The 19,271-nt window shown below is 37.9% G+C and overlaps 1 protein-coding gene across 2 annotated transcripts in view; it reads left to right on the forward strand.

Annotated features, from left to right (window-relative positions):
* LOC127628853 (PAN2-PAN3 deadenylation complex catalytic subunit PAN2-like) overlaps positions 1-16,792 on the forward strand; it is a 36,531-nt gene extending 19,739 nt beyond the window's left edge. For both annotated transcript variants that reach the window (XM_052105793.1, XM_052105794.1), the window contains 19 exons: positions 982-1,078; positions 1,561-1,680; positions 1,953-2,072; positions 5,222-5,350; positions 5,441-5,640; positions 6,278-6,426; positions 6,578-6,684; positions 7,149-7,247; positions 7,560-7,642; positions 8,015-8,177; positions 8,310-8,447; positions 8,734-8,793; positions 8,934-9,024; positions 9,203-9,360; positions 11,097-11,237; positions 11,583-11,762; positions 15,474-15,567; positions 15,674-15,865; positions 16,218-16,792. In XM_052105793.1, coding sequence (XP_051961753.1) covers positions 982-1,078; positions 1,561-1,680; positions 1,953-2,072; positions 5,222-5,350; positions 5,441-5,640; positions 6,278-6,426; positions 6,578-6,684; positions 7,149-7,247; positions 7,560-7,642; positions 8,015-8,177; positions 8,310-8,447; positions 8,734-8,793; positions 8,934-9,024; positions 9,203-9,360; positions 11,097-11,237; positions 11,583-11,762; positions 15,474-15,567; positions 15,674-15,865; positions 16,218-16,252 — 2,356 coding nt within the window. In that variant the 3' untranslated portion in view covers positions 16,253-16,792. The remainder of the gene's footprint in view (positions 1-981; positions 1,079-1,560; positions 1,681-1,952; positions 2,073-5,221; positions 5,351-5,440; positions 5,641-6,277; positions 6,427-6,577; positions 6,685-7,148; positions 7,248-7,559; positions 7,643-8,014; positions 8,178-8,309; positions 8,448-8,733; positions 8,794-8,933; positions 9,025-9,202; positions 9,361-11,096; positions 11,238-11,582; positions 11,763-15,473; positions 15,568-15,673; positions 15,866-16,217) is intronic.
* Positions 16,793-19,271: the final 2,479 nt, after the last annotated feature.

The following is a 19,271-nucleotide window of genomic DNA, read 5'->3' on the forward strand; positions in this document are numbered from 1 at the left end:
GAGACTGAATGCTGAGCTACTGTGACTTCTCATCCTCAGAGCTCTGCATACATCATCACCTGACTTTGTTGGTACATTCTCTCGACCTATCTGGCTGGCGCTGCGATAATCCACTAGTAATTAAATACCACCTCTGGCAGTCAAGAGGAATGAAACCGAACCATAAGACTTAAAAAGCACAAAGGCTGTATAAAATAATCCATGTGACTCCAGAGGTTTAATGCATGTCTCTTGAAGCGATCCAATCGATTTTGGGTGTGAACAGACCAAAATGTAACTCCTTTGTCACTGTACATATTTCCAATGTAATCTGTAGGCACAATCATAATTTCAAGATCGAGTAGGCTTTCTAGTGCTTGACGCATGCGCAGATCACTAGATGGCTCCAGGAAGAGTAATTGAGCTTAAAATCATGATCGCCAAGGAGACTGCTGATGTCAACCTAAACCGATTGAATCTCTTCAAGAGACATGAATTAAACCACTGGAGTCACATGGATTACTTTTATACTGTGCTTTTTGTAGCTTCAAAGTTTTGTCACCATTCATTTGGATTGCGAGGACCTACAGAGCTGAGAGATTCTTCTAAAAATCTTCCTTTGTGTTTTTACAGAGGAAAGTAAAGCCCTGTTCTTAATGGCACACTTCATGTGGACATTTCGATAAAGGCCACAGAAGATCACTTTGTGTGTGGACTTGTGCGACGCCCACACCAAACATAACAGTGGACTACTACCAAATAGTTTATGCAAAATTACATCACCAAAGTGTGTACTTCGTGTGGGGCTTGCAGAATAATTTGGGAATGTTTTCTCTATGGTTATTTGAATGGAAGAATCTACTGTGTTACAGTGTAGTACTGCCTTCTGCAGTACACAAGGCTGGACCTATTGTGTCAGTATTATCAAATATTTTGTGATTTACATCATATTTTGGCATTACGAATTACGTGTTATTTGTTGTGTAAATTTCTTCTTTCCAGACGAGCTCCTGCTGTAGATTCAGAGATTCTTAGGACTATGAAAACTGTGGGATTTATTGGATATGCCCCCAATCCTAGAACCCGTCCAAGAAACCAGGTAAACCTGTTTTCTTCTCAAATAAAAACAGGACTGTAACATCTAGTTCTTTTTTTATATATATATATATATATATATATGGAGGTCAAAAAGGCTACAGTATTAAAGGCACTAATTTATATATTGATAATTATATTTAGCACAGCAAGAAGATAATATAAAATAGATTTTTTTTTTTGTGTAAGCAATTGTTTAGTAGTGGCTTAATCATCAAATCAGTTCTGTATTCAAATGTTCTATTGGGAAAAACTGTGCGGTTTATCTCATTTTATGAGAAACAAACATGGTTACTAACTAATTGCGGAGTTATTTAAATGAGATTGTCCATGTACAGTGAAAAGTGGAAGTCATATTTTAAAGTCATGCTGCTAAGCAAGTGTTTCTGGTAGTATGTTGTCTTGACAACCTGTCAATCATTCCGGAATAGTAATGAAAGATGAATGCTGTCTAACTGGGTTAATTTCTTGTCTGTTTGATCTCAGGTTCCTTATAAGATAAAAGATGTAGAGCTCGAATACGACGGCTATAATCAAATCTCAGAGTCTCCTAGTGGTCGAGATGAGGAGCCCCATCTTTACATGGTTCCAAAGAAGTACAGAAAGGTAGTTATGAGTCGTTGTTCCATATTATACAATGATCTTCTGTGCTGTTCTTTTCGAATAAGCATGTGCTGTTTTTGCTATGTTGTCTGTTAAACATTTTTGGACTGCCCCATGATGCTATATTATATGACAATACTGCACTTGTCTTGAATAGAAAACCATTAATTGCTAATTTGTGTCATCACACAATTAAAGAATTACTGTACATCAAAATTTCAAATCATGACCCAAGTATCGTGATAATCTGAATATGTGCTAAATGTTTGTGTTAGGTGACCATTAAATATTCCAAACTGGGACTGGAAGACTTTGACTTCAAGCACTATAACAGGACTCTTTTTGCTGGTCTGGAGCCTCACATACCTAACGCCTACTGTAACTGCATGATCCAGGTGAAAATATAAGCACACATTTTGTACTATGTTAAATTGTTATACTTGCACTAATTTCCTGGAGTCTCCTTTAAAATCCCCCCTGTTGACTTAAAAACAGAGAAATATAGTATAGTATAATATAATATAAATTGATTTGATAATTATAGACTATATTAAATATCCACTGGAATTTGATTGGATCATGAAAGTGGATGTCTCACCAACATTGTATTATTGTTATATATTAATGGTTTGTATATACTGTGGATATAGATAGGGCTGATGCGATTAAAACAATCTCGATATATATCATGATAAAGAAAATAGACAATAACCTTTTGAGGAATTTTCTATATTTACTGCGTGTCGCTAAAACATAAGCAGTTTGGCTTTCTCAGGCTGCGTTTCCACTGGGGCGGACGAAATCCGCTCAAAGGCGCTCGCAGCGCTTGGAGAGAGCTTGCTCCGCACCGCTGCCAATCCTACGATCCACCTTGCGGGCGTGACGCAGGGCTTTCAAAGGAATTAATTGAAAACGCTCTCAGCTTCGCTCACAACGCGCCAGTGGTAACGTAGGGTCAGACTGGATGAACTTGCTAATGCTAGCTGCCTTGCTAACAATTAGGTTACGTCTGACACCGGATTGATTCCATCCGCACCGCAAGACTTCACGACATCGGTTGTGCCCTCTCATCGTCTCTAGTGAAGAGCGCAACAGAACAACAGTGATGTGGACAACAGCTCTAATCTTTCTGTGCCATAATCTTGAATATTGTTCTCTAGCAACAAACATGCATCATATCTGCCTTGTCCCGCTCAGCACGCGTTGCCTCTTTTCCCTGCATGTGTATAGACGTGAAGCGCCGCATGAGTTAACGTGGTTTCAAAGCACCTTTTTAGACCAAAAGGTTTTTCCCTTCTTAATGTATCTTTATTAATCAGCATGTTACGAGCCTTTAATAATAAACAAAACGAATAAACACATCGATTTCTGTTCTAATTTTGTGAAAATTAATTCAATGTCTGGAATGGATAAGGAAAGACTAAAATTACTAGTTGGTAGACTAGTCTCACTTTAATGAAATAAAAAAAAAAAAAGTTTTCTAAATTTTCTCTTGGGACACCCCTGAACCCACATTCAGCATCATTCCACAGTCACAAGGGCTTCTATGCCCCATACTTGGGTATCTGAATCTAAAGAAATATAAAAAATATTTAATTTTAATGTAAAAATATTCCAACAAATACTGGACTGCTGTCACTATGCTTCAGAACAAACAGATGATCTTTTAACATTCATTTTCAAATGATAAAAAAATTGGTCATTCCAAATTGGGGGAAAAGGGAACCCACCCCCCCACACACACACACACACACACACACACACACACACACACACACATACAAATTTCAGAATAATAGTAGAGAGAATGATTTATGTCAGCTTTTATTTCTTTCATCACATTCCCAGTGTTAAATTTGGGTCAAATGCTTTGCGAAGCCTTCAAGCTTCTCATTCCCGAATTTTGGCCCATTCCTCCAGACAGAACTGTTGTTACTGAGTCAGGTTTATAGGCCTCCTTGCTCGCACATGCATTTTCAGTTCTGTCCACAAATTTTGTGGGATTGAGTTCGGGGCTTTGTGATGGCCACTCCAATACCTTGACTTTGTTGTCCTTAAGCCATTTTGTCACAACTATGGAGGTATGCTTGGGGTCATTGTCCATTTGGAGGACCCATTTGCGACCAAGCTTGAACTACTTGGCTGATGTCTTGAGATGTTGCTTTAATATATCCACATCAATTTCCTTCCTCATGATGCCATCTATTTTGTGAAGTGCAACAGTCACTCCTGCATCAAAGCAACCCCACAACATGATGCTGCCACCCCCATGCTTCATGGTTGGGATGGTGTTCTTTGACTTGCAAGCCTTACCCTTTTTACTCCAAACATAACGATGGTCATTATGGCCAAACAGTTCAATTTTTGTTACGTCAGACCAGAGAACATTTCTCCAAAAAGTAAGATCTTTGTCCCCATGTGCACTTGCAAACTGTAGTTTGGCTTTTTTATGGAAGTTTTGGAGCAGTGGCTTCTAACTTGCTGAGCAGCCTTTCAGGTTATGTCTATATAGGACTTGTTTTACTGTGGATATAGATACATGTGTACCTGTTTCCTCCAGCATCTTCACAAGGTCCTTTGCTGTTGTTCTGGGATTGATTTGCACTTTTTGCACCAAACTCTTCCTGAGCAGTATGATTTCTGTGTGTTTATACTTGTGTACTATTGTTTGTACAGAGATTCAAGCATTTGGAAATTGCTCCCAAGGAAGAACCAGACTTATAATTTTTAATAAATAAAACTTAAATGTCATAAAACGTATACATTTATGACCATTTTTTTTCTGAGGTCTTTGCTAATTTCTTTAGATTTTCCCATGATGTTAAGCAAAGAGACACTGAGTTTGATGGTAGGCATTACAATACATCCAAAGGTACACCTCCAATTCAGTACACCTCATATCAGAAGCTAATTGGTTAATTTTCTAAAGGCTTGACATAATTTTCTGGAATTTTCTAAGCTTCTAAAAGGCACAGTTAACTTCTGACCCACTGAAATTGTGATAGTCAATTAAAAGTGAAACAATCTGTCTGTAAACAATTGTTGGAAAAATTACTTGTGTCATGCACAAAGTAGCTGTCCTTAACGACTTGCCAAAACTATAGTTTGCTAATATTAAATCTGAAAAGTGGTTAAAAAAATTAGCTTTAATGACAACCTAACTGTATATAAACTTCAGACTTAACTGTATATGTATATATTAATCATGTAATTGACATTTGCTTAATCTGTCTGGAAAAATTCCACTACATCACCATGTCTGTTTCTCTATGAATTCCTAGGTTAGGTATTTTTGTTCTCTAAGGAATTTTGGAAATTCACAGTATTAGATTTGGATGTTTAAGCTCTCTGGAATTTTATTAATATGTGTGTGTGTGTGTGTGTGTGTGTGTGTGTGTGTGTGTGTGTGTGTGTGTGTGTGTGTGTGTGTGTGTGTGTGTGTGTGTGTGTGTGTGTGTGTGTGTGTGTGTGTGTGTGTGTGTGTGTGTGTGTGTGTGTGTGTGTGTGTGTGTGTGTGTGTGTGTGTGTGTGTGCGCCATGACAGGTGTTGTATTTCCTGGAGCCAATCAGGTGCATGGTACAGAATCACTTGTGTCAGAAGGAGTTCTGTCTGGCCTGTGAGCTGGGCTTTCTCTTTCACATGCTGGATCTGAGTAGAGGAGATCCCTGCCAGGTACACGAGACATCACTACAACTGCATCTTCTCATCCAATTAGATTTCAGAGCTGCATAGCTATACAAGCTTACATAATTTGTTTGTCAGGCCAGTAATTTTCTCCGGGCTTTCCGGACAATCCCTGAGGCATCGGCGCTAGGTTTGATCCTAGCTGACTCTGATGAGCAGACAGGGAAAGCCCGTCTGGGCCGTCTCATCCAGAGCTGGAACCGTTTCATACTTGCGCAGCTACATCAGGAGACACTGGAGCAGGAAGGACCGCAGGCATACAGAGGAGCGAGCAGCAGGTGTGGACACTAGGGTGGAGCTGCAATAGGCATTTTTTCATCGTGTATCATGATGTTGACTCAATTGTGAAGCGTGTCATTTTTGCACCATGAGTGACACCAGGTCCCATCCAGGCCCAGATGGAATCTGCTGGTTAATAAACAAACATTCAAGTGGTGGTGAATGTGTTGAACATTTGTAAAGATAGATGTTGCAATTCTGCCGATATCTTTGCGCAATGTTTTCTGCAGAGTTCTGTATGCGCAGATTCCGTCTGGGCCTGGTCCCACCCCAAACTTAAATTGTAAAGCAGGACGTTGACATGTTGGATCATTTCACTGAAACAATTTGCTCAATGTTTTGCAAGTGCCACCAAGTTTAAATTCTTCAGAAAGTCAATCTACAAATGATGTACTTATGTCTCTTCATATTAAACTTGGATAGGTTTATCATTGAAAATGACATGCTTCACCATTTAACTTTTGTTTTTGATGCATTTCGAGAGGAAATGGTGGATCAGTGCTGAAAAATTGGTTAAATGTATTCATTTTTGGTGTGTTGTTACTATTCCAGCTGCCACCTCTAATTCTGATGTGTATACATGCATGTGCTATTGTGTATTCTTCTTTATATGTGTATGTTTTCAATCCATGGCAGTGCTCTGGGTTCTTCAGGGGAGTCTGTGATTGGCCGGTTGTTTGGCTGTGAAGTGGAGAACAGCAGTTTATGTCGTTGTGGGAAGGAAACGGTTCGCTCCTCTTTGACTCTGCTGTTCACCATGCACTACCCTGAGCAGAGATCTCTTGGTCAGAACTGCCAAATCACAAATTATTCACACATTATTACATCTATCTACACCCTGTAGGCATGCAATTACATGCAAAAAAGATTTGCTAGAGTTTGTAAAAGTTAAATGGATAATGTAATTGATTTGCTGGGCTGGATTAATTTGGACAGATAAGACGATAGAGGAGCATGAATTTGCAGAGATCCTGAAGAAGAGCATTTGTCTGGAACAGAGCACGCAGGCCTGGTGTGACAACTGTGAGAAATACCAGCCAACAGTAAGTCTCTCTCTCTCTCTCTCTCTCTCTCTCCCTCTCTGTCTCTTTCCTTTGTTTTCTCTTCTCTCTCTCTCGATGTCCTTTTGGTCTGGACCTCTTTCCCTAGTCATGCATTTCTCTAGTCTTGCTCTAGACTAGACTTGTGGCTTTTCCTATCGGCATAAATTCCTTTACACTTTTGCCATTTATTCTGGCCAAGAATCGCAGGCAAGGGCTGTTTGACTGCCATGCAAAATGGCAAAACACAGTTTTTATTGTATGTGATGTATAAGGGCAGGGAACTTTGAAACTGATAATATTACAATATTAGACCGGTGAGCAAGAAAGCCAAATAATGGCACAGCATTCTCTCTAAAAGATTGTACAGACAATCCCTAAGAATTTAGAGGAAACCGTGTAAATTTTATGATCAAATTATTTATGATCATTATTTCACGGACATTACTGTGGCTCTTTCTTTGTAGGTGCAGACCCGAAACATTCACGGTCTGCCTGATGTTCTGGTAATAAACTGTGAGGTGAACAGTGCTAAGGAAGCAGAGTTCTGGAAAGCACAGACTGAGGTCAGACCCATATATAGCACCTTTTAATTGCCAGGATATATAGACTATGCATTCATTCCGTTCAGTCCTAAATCTGCCCTTAAAGGTCATATACTCTTTTATGCATGTTTTTGAGTTAATTAAATGAGAAATACTGTCATTATATGAAGATGCCATTATGTTATGTTTATGTGTCAGATTATGTGACGATGAGTTATTGAAGCGGTAATAGCAATGTAACAACCTGTTTATATGGTGTATAATTGGTGTATTACCCCTTAGGCACATTGAGTTGTCTTTGTTCTCTGAGATAAATACTCTTACTGTTCGCAGTATGCATTCAACAGAGCTCTGAAGAAAGAGGCAGCGGAACCTCCCAAACCAAAAGAGCCTCTTCCTTCAGAATGGTGCTTGGAGTAAGTCCGCTGATTGGATAAATTTCATCTGGCGGACAGATTATACTATCAAAAGCACACACCTACAAAGTCACATACACACATACATGTCAAAGCTGTGGCCTAGTGGTTAATACATGTTGAGCTGTTGCTCATGTGGGTAACATGAGTTCATTGTTTTCAAATGCCAATATCTTGTCATTACTTGTCCTTTCTACACTATAACTGCTTATAAAATAGATGAAAATGCAAAAAACTAAATCAGCAGCATTAGAAACATTTTAAATATGTTGTATTTATAGGTCCATTGATTCATCATTTAAGATTTAATGATAGATATCCTGTATTATAAATTCCTTTCTGCATATAGCTACAAATGTTTGCTTTGTATAGGGAGGAACTGTGTAATGTGGAGGGCTTGACATGTAGTGTGGAGGGCTTGACATTTGACATGCAAGCAGAGGACATGAGACATGTGTGGATCCCTCTCAGTCTGAAGATGTGCATTAGTAAGACTCAAGGCCTGGTGGTCAGCAGCCTGGATGAGGGAAAGGAGGTGAGGAAATGCACTCAGTAACCATATTGGAAATATCAAGTAGAATAGGCAGATTGTATGGGGGAGCTGACATATGAGGTTATTTAAATTGAGTAACAATTGTGATGTTTTTTTTCTCTCTCTCTCTCTTAGCTGACTGAAAGTGAAGAGGCAGAGGGGGCATCTGTCTACGACTTGGTCGTCACAGTGTCGCATATCCAGGATTCTCGGACCGGAGGAAACCTGGTGGCGCATATCAAAGTGGGCGAGACCTACCACCAGAGGAAAGAGGTGAGAAATGGGCCCATAATTTTGTTTTCCAACGAACATCTTTAAATTATTTGAATGAGACAATCAAACATCTTTCCCATGTTAAACTACTTGCAATTCTAGATAATTTGTATTATTGTGTTGATTTTAAAAGTGGCTTAGTCTTGGGTTCTATACACACACAATGCTCTCTAAAAGAAATGTTAGTAGTAGGCTGTGTGAGAAACTCTTAATCTAAAGTACCTAGAAGACATTGGACTCTGTTAGACATGGGGAACAAACTGTCTTTTCTGTGTCTTGCGTTCAGGGAGTAACACACCAGCAGTGGTATCTGTTCAATGATTTTCTGATTGAGCCTGTTGACAAGGTAATAATACAACAACAAATAAATCAGCCAAATAACCACTTCTCATTAAACACTTTAAAATAAAATGCATTCGATAAGTTATTTCTACCCAATCCTGTCAAATATGAGACAGATTATTTTCATGGATGTATTTTTATTAGGCAGAATCAGCTCAGTTTGATGTGAACTGGAAGGTTCCAGCTGTACTTTACTACACCAAGAGAAACTACAATGCCAAGTATGACCTGCGCAGTACGTAATACTTAAATGCATCCTGGCTCTCACTAAATATTTGTCACTGATTGCAAAAACATCATGGGATATGCTTAAATTTTAGTATGTTATGAAAATTATTCTACATGATGTGTATATATATATATTTTTTTTTACGTGCCATGTATTTTGTGTGTATTCTTCCACCTCCACATAGTTAAAAATCCCATTGAGGCCAGCGTTCTGCTGACAGAGGCCTCATTGGCACGGAAACAGAGGAAGAGTCACGCCACTTTCATACCCCTCATGATGAGCGAGATGCCTCAGAATGGAGACCTTGTGGGACTGGACGCTGAATTTGTTACGCTCAACCAGGTCAGTGTGTAATAAAGTCAATGATAGTTTGTTGTCATTTAAAGACTATTTATAAATGCCATCTCTGAGTGAGAATGTCGAAAACCTTTGGTTTATTTGTGAAAGCATACTGCCCAACAAAGCCAAAAAATGTCTTCAAAATGTTTTGATCATCTAGCTAAATGTGGATTATAAAAAAGTCTCACTTTTGATTTCAGTCTTAACTCTGTTTTAACTGAATGAATAGTTTGCCTGAAGAACAGGTTAGTGATGATGTGCATGTCTTTTTGATTACCTCACTGGTTTCACAGACTTATTAAAGTAAAACCGACAATAATACACTAATTGACTCTTCCCTGAGCCCTGCCTTTAAGTGTTTCTGACCAATCCTATCTTAGCGACTATTACTGTCCGCCATTTCTCTAACAAGCGTTCTCTTTTTTTCAACAAGATTCTACGGAAGTAATACGTGGGAGTAATTTTAAGCTGAATTTTATATAAATAAAATTTTCTTTGAACTTTGTTGCTGGGTCACGTGTAACAGTTACACGAAGTGCCTAGAGAGGATAAAATACATTTTAAATAAATAAATCTTGAGAAAAGCAATCTACGGATTAAACGGTGTCATTCTTAATTCCAAAATTAACACGTATAACATCAGCAAGGACACCTACATTTTGCCTAACGTTAATTCATTTATTGATTAAGGAATTAGTAGAGGTGATAGTATAGTAGAGTTCACAGCATCATAGTGAATGTTTAATGCGAAGTTATGAGCCTATCTGTTCACTTACACTAATGATATCAGGTGTGTAATCGCCAAATAGTGCTGTTCAAGTAACTTAATCGTTTGCCTCGATTCTAAATCACTAAATTCAACAATTTATTTGACAAAAAAACATCACATAAATCTGCTTTAAAATGTCACTCCTCATTCCAGTCCACATATGAATATTTAAAATTCTGTTTGAGGATATGTTGCCAAAAACTGCGCTGTTCTTGCAGTCTCCCATTTGTTCCTATGGGAAGTTTTGCAAAGATTGTCAGAGTGAGCAACGGTATCTAAGGTGGACTGAGATTAGCGAAGAGTCGATTACTAGTGCTCTTTAACTTTATACTCGCCGAGCACTTTATTAGGAACACTGTGGTCCTAATAAAGTGCCCAACGTGGTTTTCTGCTGATGTAGCCAATCCGTCTTAAGGTTCGATGTGTTGTGTATTCTGAGATGCTATTCTGTTCGCTACTGTTGTACAGAGTGGTTATGTGAGTTACTGTAGCCTTTCTGTCAGATCAGACCAACCTGGCCAACCTCCTTTGACCGCTCTCATCAACAAAGCATTTCTGTCTGCTGAACTCTTACTCGCTGGATATTTTTTGTTTTTGGCAGCATTCATAGTAAATTCTAGAGACTGTTGTGTGTAAAAATACCAGGAGATCAGCAGTTACAGAAATACTTAAGCAAGCCCGTCTGGCACCAACAATCATGCCAAAGTCGAAATCACTAAGATCACATTTTTCCCCATTCTTATGGTTGATGTGAACATTAACTGAAGCTCCTGACCCATGTCTGCATGATTTTATGCATTGTACTGCTGCCACACGATTGGCTGATTAGATAATCGCATGAATATGTAGGTGTACAGGTGTAGCTACCTAATAAGTGCTCTGTGAAGTGTATATAAGAAAAATACAAAGTGTTTTTTGCTTGTTCAATATGAATGAGTTGTATAATTTGTCATACATTTTGAATGAACAGGAAGAAGCAGAACTGCGCAGTGACGGGACAAAGTCCACCATTAAACCCAGTCAGATGTCTGTGGCTCGTATCACCTGTGTGAGAGGCCAGGGATCTAATGGAGTGCCATTCATTGATGACTACATCTCTACGCAAGAGCAGGTCTGTTGCACAGATATTCAGTGATGGGAAGATGTTTTACACTTCTGTAGGGGGAATTATCAGGAGGCTATGATTGAGATGGTCATAATAAGGAAGCTTGGCTCTACAATCTGAACATGTCAAATGATAAGAGCTTTAAATTACCTCAGGAAAACCTCTTTGTGGCTTATCGTAACTTTTCTATTATCTGTTACTGTCAATTGTACTGGGTGATATTTCTGAGTCATTTGATTAAAAGTTGAGAAACAACTCTGACTGTTCCATTGATTTCCATAGTATTGCATTCGGTTTCGGTGTCCGAAACATGAAATCATGTGAGAAATTTTAACCTCTTTGCTTATACAGGTGGTGGACTACCTGACCCAATACTCTGGTATCAAACCTGGGGACCTGGATGCTAAGATCTCTTCCAAACACTTGACAACTTTGAAATCAACATATCTCAAACTTCGCTTTCTTATCGACACTGGTGTTCGCTTCGTTGGTCATGGTTTACAGAAGGATTTCAGAGTAATAAATTTGATGGTGAGTTATACCATCACACTGGAGTGATATCATTTTTTATTGATGTCTATGGCAGTGTTTCCCAACCACCAGTGTGTCGTGAAAGATTGTCAGGTGTGCCATGGAAAATGATCAAATCCCACAAAATAAATAAATTATAATTTCAGGGATCCAAACTCCTCACCTTTCTGAGAAATTTGCCGTTTTGAAGCCATAATCGGTCACTTTTGTGATTGTGAAGAGCAACTGATATTTCTACGTATTAAGGGTCTTTCACTTAACTCGCATCAGCGCTGCAGAATACATTGAAGTCTATGAAGTGACGTCACTTTACAACGTTACAAGTGACGTTTGTTTTTCTCACACACATTTTTGCCTCACCAATGATGTCTTTGAGAGTATTAAGCAACAAGAAATATTTAAAAACTGTCCAAATTTGTGAAGACATTAAATGTCTCATAATTTATTTTAATTAAATATTACCTTATCATTAATGAATATCAGAGACCCCAGTTATTGAACTAATTTAAATTCACCAAGAAAACGCTTAGACCTAAACATAAACGAGTCATTTTAATACTTTCTGCTTGCAACTGCAAGTTTTTTTCTCTCTTCCAGATACATGTTTTCAATGTTTATTGTGCACACCTCCCGCTTTTTTATGTGGCAAACTCGTAAAATTGCCCCTTTGTGACGCTTTCTGCTACTCGTGTCATTTGGAGTGTGATGTGGCGCTTGGTGCTGCCGTTGAATGGAGCGTTGACGACTCGTCTCATGTGAAATGCGCTTTACAATGAAGGAACATTTTATTATTGTTAATAATTATTTTCTGATAAAAGCCTACTAAAAAGTCTACTGTAGGAAAATGATACCATAGATCTGTTATGCGTTTATAATTCTTATACTGAAATCCGTAGATTTGTAGCCATGCAAGTTTTAATAAAGGAGAATGTAAGGATGTTATTGAAACTCCCTATTATTAGACTATTATTGTTGTCTTTTTGGATGAAAAATAATGCTCAGACTGAAGGAAGACTATAGATCTGCTTTGTTCTTTTAATGCTCAAGCACTATAAAGTCTCTTCGGTCATGAATGACTCAAAATGATTCACTGACTCACTCATAGCACATAAGATGCTCATTTGTCACCACCTAGTGACATTTCCAGAAGGGGTCACTGAACTAATAAGTTAAATAAATTGAACAAATTTGTGAAACCGAAGCAAGCCTCACCAAAATACAGCTAATTCTGCACAGTTGTAAGCGTGAATAAACTTGAATCACTAAAATAGCTGGAATTGGTGCTTTTAGCTTATTCTTTAAAAAAAATATATAAAAAATGTTTGTGGACCAGTGATTGTCTTTTTCACCCCTCATGAGTTTGCATCCCTGTAATTTGCTGTGGCATTGCAAGAACAAATCTACAAATTAGAAAAGAAGCACATTTGTTGTTTTTTTTCATTACCCGCTTAGCGCTCTTGCCACATGTGTCCTCACACAGCATAGCTCCTATGTGACCTTGTTTTTTTTATATTTAGTTCTAGCTAAATTTAAACTAAAAAGAAATGTTCCCTACTGCAATCTAATTATATGCCATACCTTTAAAAAATATATTTTTAATTACTATTATTTTAAGATTTATGAAATTGACTTGAGCAAAAAAAAAAAAAAGAATAATAATATTAGTTTATTATTATTATAAAAAATAATAATAATAATAATAATAAAGATTACAGCTCAGGTAGACAGATTAGATATACATTTGATTCAGTAATTAGTTGCTTTTGTAATTTTTAGTTGGTTTCTAAACCATATCTACGGAATAATTAAATTATTATTCATTTGCAGTTTATTGGTGTTTTTTCAAGTACTTTATATATTATGCTTTAGTATCACTGTTTATTTCCTGTGTGTCTGAAGCACTTTGTAATCCTTATTTACTAGGCCTACCTAATTAATAAAGCATATCATTGCACATTATTATAGGATTAAATACATTTTAGGCCTACAGTTGCACTGCACTTAAGCAAATAAATAATGTAGCACATACTGTCACAGAAAGCACAAACGTAAGCCAACCTATAAACCTCATTACAAATGATGTAAAACAGTATTGTATCTTGTGTTTTTTTTTAAGAAAGAGAGTCTATAATTTATTATGTCATTAATTATATTTTCACTAATATTCCTGTCTGCAAAATGGTGCTTGAAGATATGGCGCTTCGGGTTTAAAGTGTTTCCTACCTAAGCTGACACTTTTTTTTTTTTTTTTAACAAACCTTACTTGTTAAAAAATTCTTATAAAGTCTGATTAAAAAAATCTGACTTGTGAACTGGATTGGTCACGTTACATATATCAGCATAACACTTTATTAGCCTCAGACTGGACCCACATTTTATACTTCACTTAATAACACACTGGCAACTGATTATCAATGGACAGCTGAATGTCAACACAACATATTTATTTCCATTGATTACATTTTTTTTATTGTTTACGGTCTTCTTATTTTTTGCATACTGTATAGTGTATATTGTGTTGTGTAACAGATGTGTAAAGTGTGTTATGTTTATTGTAATGGTCATACTGCTGTTGCTTGGAACCGCACCCAAGACTTTCACCCAATGTTGCACTTGTGTATATGGTTGAGTGACATTAAAGGGATTTGATTTGATATGAAATTGGGTAACTGAGAAACATGAATTGTGCCTCAGGGGTCTTTAGCATACCCAATGTATTCCCACACCGCTGACTTAAACCACTTTGGTAGGGTAAATGAAGGTTCAGGCTCCGACGTGTCCATGTGCTGCACTAGAGTACAGAGTGACGGTTCAGTGTGAAATGAAGAAGCTGCAATTTGGAGATTTATTCGATCACGTCCGGGTTAAATTATGCTGTGTATGAATGTAAAATTTACTGTATATAGCGCTTTTCTGACACTACACTCAAAGCGGTTTTAATAGTGAACCGGGGACTCTCTTCAGCACTCATGCCATCCTGGATATGTATGATTTTCTTTCTTCTGCAGAACATTAATTAATTAATTAATAATTAGAATAAATTCTAAGCACTGTAGGCCCATACAATGCAAGTGAATGGTGACTACAGTGGGTAAATCCATGATTTAGAAGTGATATAAGTGTGGATGAGAAACATATCAATATTTAAATCCCTTTTTTTACCATAAATATCCACCTTTGACCAGCTCTGACCAGTAGGTGGTGATATGCATCAAGAATGCTAATGGCCAAAAAACAAAAGAAGAGAAATGTGGAAATGAAAGTGGACATTTAAAGGAAAAAAGGACTTAAATATGTATCTGTTTCTCACTCACACATATCATATTGCTTCTGAAGATATGGATTTAACTACTGGAGTTGTATGGATCACTGATTTTGTGATTTTTGCTGATTCAAAGTTCTGATCGCCATTCACTTGCATTGTATGGACCTACAGAGCTGAGATATTCTTCCAAAAATCTTAATTTGTGTTCTGCATAAGAAAGAAAGACACACATCTGGGATGACATGAGGGTGAGTAAATATTTGATGATTTTCTTTTTTTGGTGAACTATCCTTTTTTTGGGAATTTTAGAGAATCTCAGAGAAAAACTTGTCCAATTGATGTCATACAGCGAATGAGAAGATGTCAACAATATGACAACCATCTGTTTTAAAACAGAGGTATACCATGAAACCTTTACATACCTAATTCTGACACATCTGTTATAGGTTCCAAAAGACCAGGTGATCGACACTGTCTACCTCTTCCACATGCCTAGGAAAAGAATGATCTCTCTGCGATTCCTTGCTTGGTATTTTCTCGGTAGGTTTCTCGTACAAACTTATGTATTACCAACTTTCCCTTTCCTCCTGAGTCCTGCATCAGGCATGTCTCTGTCAATGTTGATGTCTTTTTAATATTTGTTTAGATCTTAACATTCAGAGTGAGACTCATGATAGTATTGAAGATGCGCGGACTGCCCTTCAGTTGTACCAGAAGTACTTGGAGCTGAGTCATAACGGAAGACAAGTGGAGTTCCGGAAGGTTCTCAAGGCTCTCTATGAGAGAGGACGCAAGTTAGACTGGAAAGTTCCAGACATTGACCCTGCAGATGGTCAAGGTAGCCCAAAAAGTTTGAATCACTGTCATGCCAGTAAGATTATTTTCAAGTAAAATTATAAAAAAATGTAACAATAATCAGAGGTTTTAAACATCTTGTAAAAGTAAGAAATTAAGAATTTGCAAAGCATTACCGATGCATTGCAGATGCTGATATCTTGAGGGCAGGGTGGGTATTGGCTGAAATATTAACATTTCAATGTTCTCATTGCTCGTCAAGTAAATAAATGGTATTATCCAGGCCAGTTGAGTTTTAAATCAATAATCTTTCATTGTCTTCTTACTTTTCATTTGTGTGTACATGTTTTTAAGTCCATGTTTGATGGACTTTTGACACTCTTTTACCTCCACAGGTACAGCGGTGTTTCCCTCTGTGATGGGTTTATGATCCTAGTTAAACTCCACGTGTTGGCCACTGTATATTCCTGCCAAACAGATGTCGGCACACCAGTCACAGCCTTTCAGTTTTCTTTCAAAATCTCTTATTTGATCAGCGTATTTCATGTCATGTTACAAATGTCAAAAAAGCATGGTTATAATGTGCTATAACATGTTCATTTTGCCATGTAAAATACCTTTGGGAATCGAATGAACAATCAAATATTTTTATAAAATTCTATCATGTCTTGGTTTTCTCCACAGCATTGTGTAGCTTGTATGTGGTATGCCAGGAAAGCATATGTAAAAGACACCTACTTAAACAAGACTGAGAACCAATTTTAAAAAAACTGAAACAAGTGACTTGCTTGCATTTGACTCAGCGGTAGCTTTTTGCACTAAGGTATTTTGTGTCTGAAACTGCACTTATGGAAAAAGTAATTAAGCAGCCAATGGATTCATATGGTGTTATTTTCTATTTTGTTACTATAATATACATTTAGTAATGTGGCAGCTGAATAAAGAATTTTGGATAAATCTTCGAGTTCACAATTTTCATTTTCTAAAAGTTTGAATCTGCAGAAACTCCTAAGGCAAGAAAATACTGGCTGATGTAACTGCTTACAGTACAGCAGACACTTTTATCCAAAGCGACTTCCAAATGAGGAATACAGCAAAAGCGATTCATCCTAAGGAGGCATGAGTGCTGCAAACAAAGTTTCAAGTTTGCTTGGAGAAGTACAAGCAGAAAGGAAAGTGAGAGACCGCAATAAAAGAATGTATTAAGAACTTTGAGAAGAAATAAAAAAGTTTGTGCTTTAGTAGAACTGGGTCAAGGGCTCACGGAAGAGATGTGTCTGTTGGATTTTTCTTAAAAGAGAATCCGCTGCTCTGATGGAATTGGGGAAAGTCCGGGAAAGTGATTTTTTTTTTTTTTTGCCTGCGTATGAGATGTAAAAATGTGTTTTAGTATTTAAAATCACTATGCTAGGTTTATGATCAGAAACACCAGAATATAATCAAAGCATTTAAATGGTATGTTATTTTTTTTAAAGACCAGTAAGACCCTTAATATACTTAAAAAATAGGAATTACAGTTGAAATCAGAGGTTTACAAACACCTTAGACAAATACATTTAAACAGTTAATTCCTGACATTTAATTGTAGAAAACATTACCTGTTTTAGGCCAGTTTGGATCACTAGTTTATATAAAAAATTTGAAATGTCAGAATAATATTAGAGAGAATGATTTATTTCAGCTTTTATTTCTTTCATCACATTCCCAGTGGGTCAGAAGTTTACAAACACTTCATTAGTATTTGGTAGCATTGCCTTTACCTAAAATGTTTGACCCACTTTGAACAATTTAGTCTTCCACAAGCTTCTCACAATAAGTTGTTGGAATTATGTCCCATTCCTCCAGACAGAACTGGTGTAACTGAGTCAGGTTTGTAGGCCTCCTTGCTCGCACACGCATTTTCAGTTTTGCCCACAAATTTTCTATCGGATTGAGGTCAGGGCTTTGTGATGGCCACTCCAATACCTTGACTTTGTTGTCCTTACACAACTTTGGAGTTATGCTTGGGGTCACTGTCCATTTGGAAATCCTGTTTGCGACTGCGCTTAAACTTCATGGCTGATGTCTTGAGATGTTGCTTAAATATATCCACATAATTTTCCTTACTCATGATGCCATCTATTTTGTGAAGTGCACCAGTCCCTCTTTTTCCTCCAAACATAACGATGGACATTTTGGCCCAAAAGTTCAATTTTTGTTTCATCAGACCAATTTCTCCAAAAAGTAAGTCCCCATGTGCACAAGCAAATTTTAGTCATGGCATTTTTATGGCTGTTTTGCAGCATTGGCTTCTTCCTTGCTGAGCAGCCTTTCAGGTTATGTCGACATAGGACTCGTTTCACTGTGGATATATACACTCACCTAAAGGATTATTAGGAACACCATACTAATACTGTGTTTGACCCCCTTTCGCCTTCAGAACTGCCTTAATTATACGTGGCATTGATTCAACAAGGTGCTGAAAGCATTCTTTAGAAATGTTGGCCCATATTGATAGGATAGCATCTTGCAGTTGATGGAGATTTGTGGGATGCACATCCAGGGCATGAAGCTCCCGTTCCACCACATCCCAAAGATGCTCTATTGGGTTGAGATCTGGTGACTGTGGGGGCCATTTTAGTACAGTGAACTCATTGTCATGTTCAAGAAACCAATTTGAAATGATTCCAGCTTTGTGAAATGGTGCATTATCCTGCTGGAAGAAGCCATCAGAGGATGGGTACATGGTGGCCATAAAGGGATGGACATGGTCAGAAACAATGCTCAGGTAGGCCGTGGCATTTAAACGATGCCCAATTGGCACTAAGGGGCCTAAAGTGTGCCAAGAAAACATCCCCCACACCATTACACCACCACCACCAGCCTGCACAGTGGTAACAAGGCATGATGGATCCATGTTCTCATTCTGTTTACGCCAAATTCTGACTCTACCATCTGAATGTCTCAACAGAAATCGAGACTCATCAGACCAGGCAACATTTTTCCAGTCTTCAACTGTCCAATTTTGGTGAGCTCTTGCAAATTGTAGCCTCTTTTTCCTATTTGTAGTGGAGATGAGTGGTACCCGGTGGGGTCTTCTGCTGTTGTAGCCCATCCGCCTCAAGGTTGTGCGTGTTGTGGCTTCACAAATGCTTTGCTGCATACCTCGGTTGTAACGAGTGGTTATTTCAGGCAAAGTTGCTCTTCTATCAGCTTGAATCAGTCGGCCCATTCTCCTCTGACCTCTAGCATCAACAAGGCATTTTCAGCCCACAGGACTGCCGCATACTGGATGTTTTTCCTTTTCACACCATTCTTTGTAAACCCTAGAAATGGTTGTGCGTGAAAATCCCAGTAACTGAGCAGATTGTGAAATACTCAGACCGGCCCGTCTGGCACCAACAACCATGCCACGCTCAAAATTGCTTAAATCACCTTTCTTTCCCATTCTGACATTCAGTTTGGAGTTC

Source organism: Xyrauchen texanus, chromosome 35, assembly GCF_025860055.1.
Source record: "Xyrauchen texanus isolate HMW12.3.18 chromosome 35, RBS_HiC_50CHRs, whole genome shotgun sequence".
Taxonomy (NCBI): domain Eukaryota; kingdom Metazoa; phylum Chordata; class Actinopteri; order Cypriniformes; family Catostomidae; genus Xyrauchen; species Xyrauchen texanus.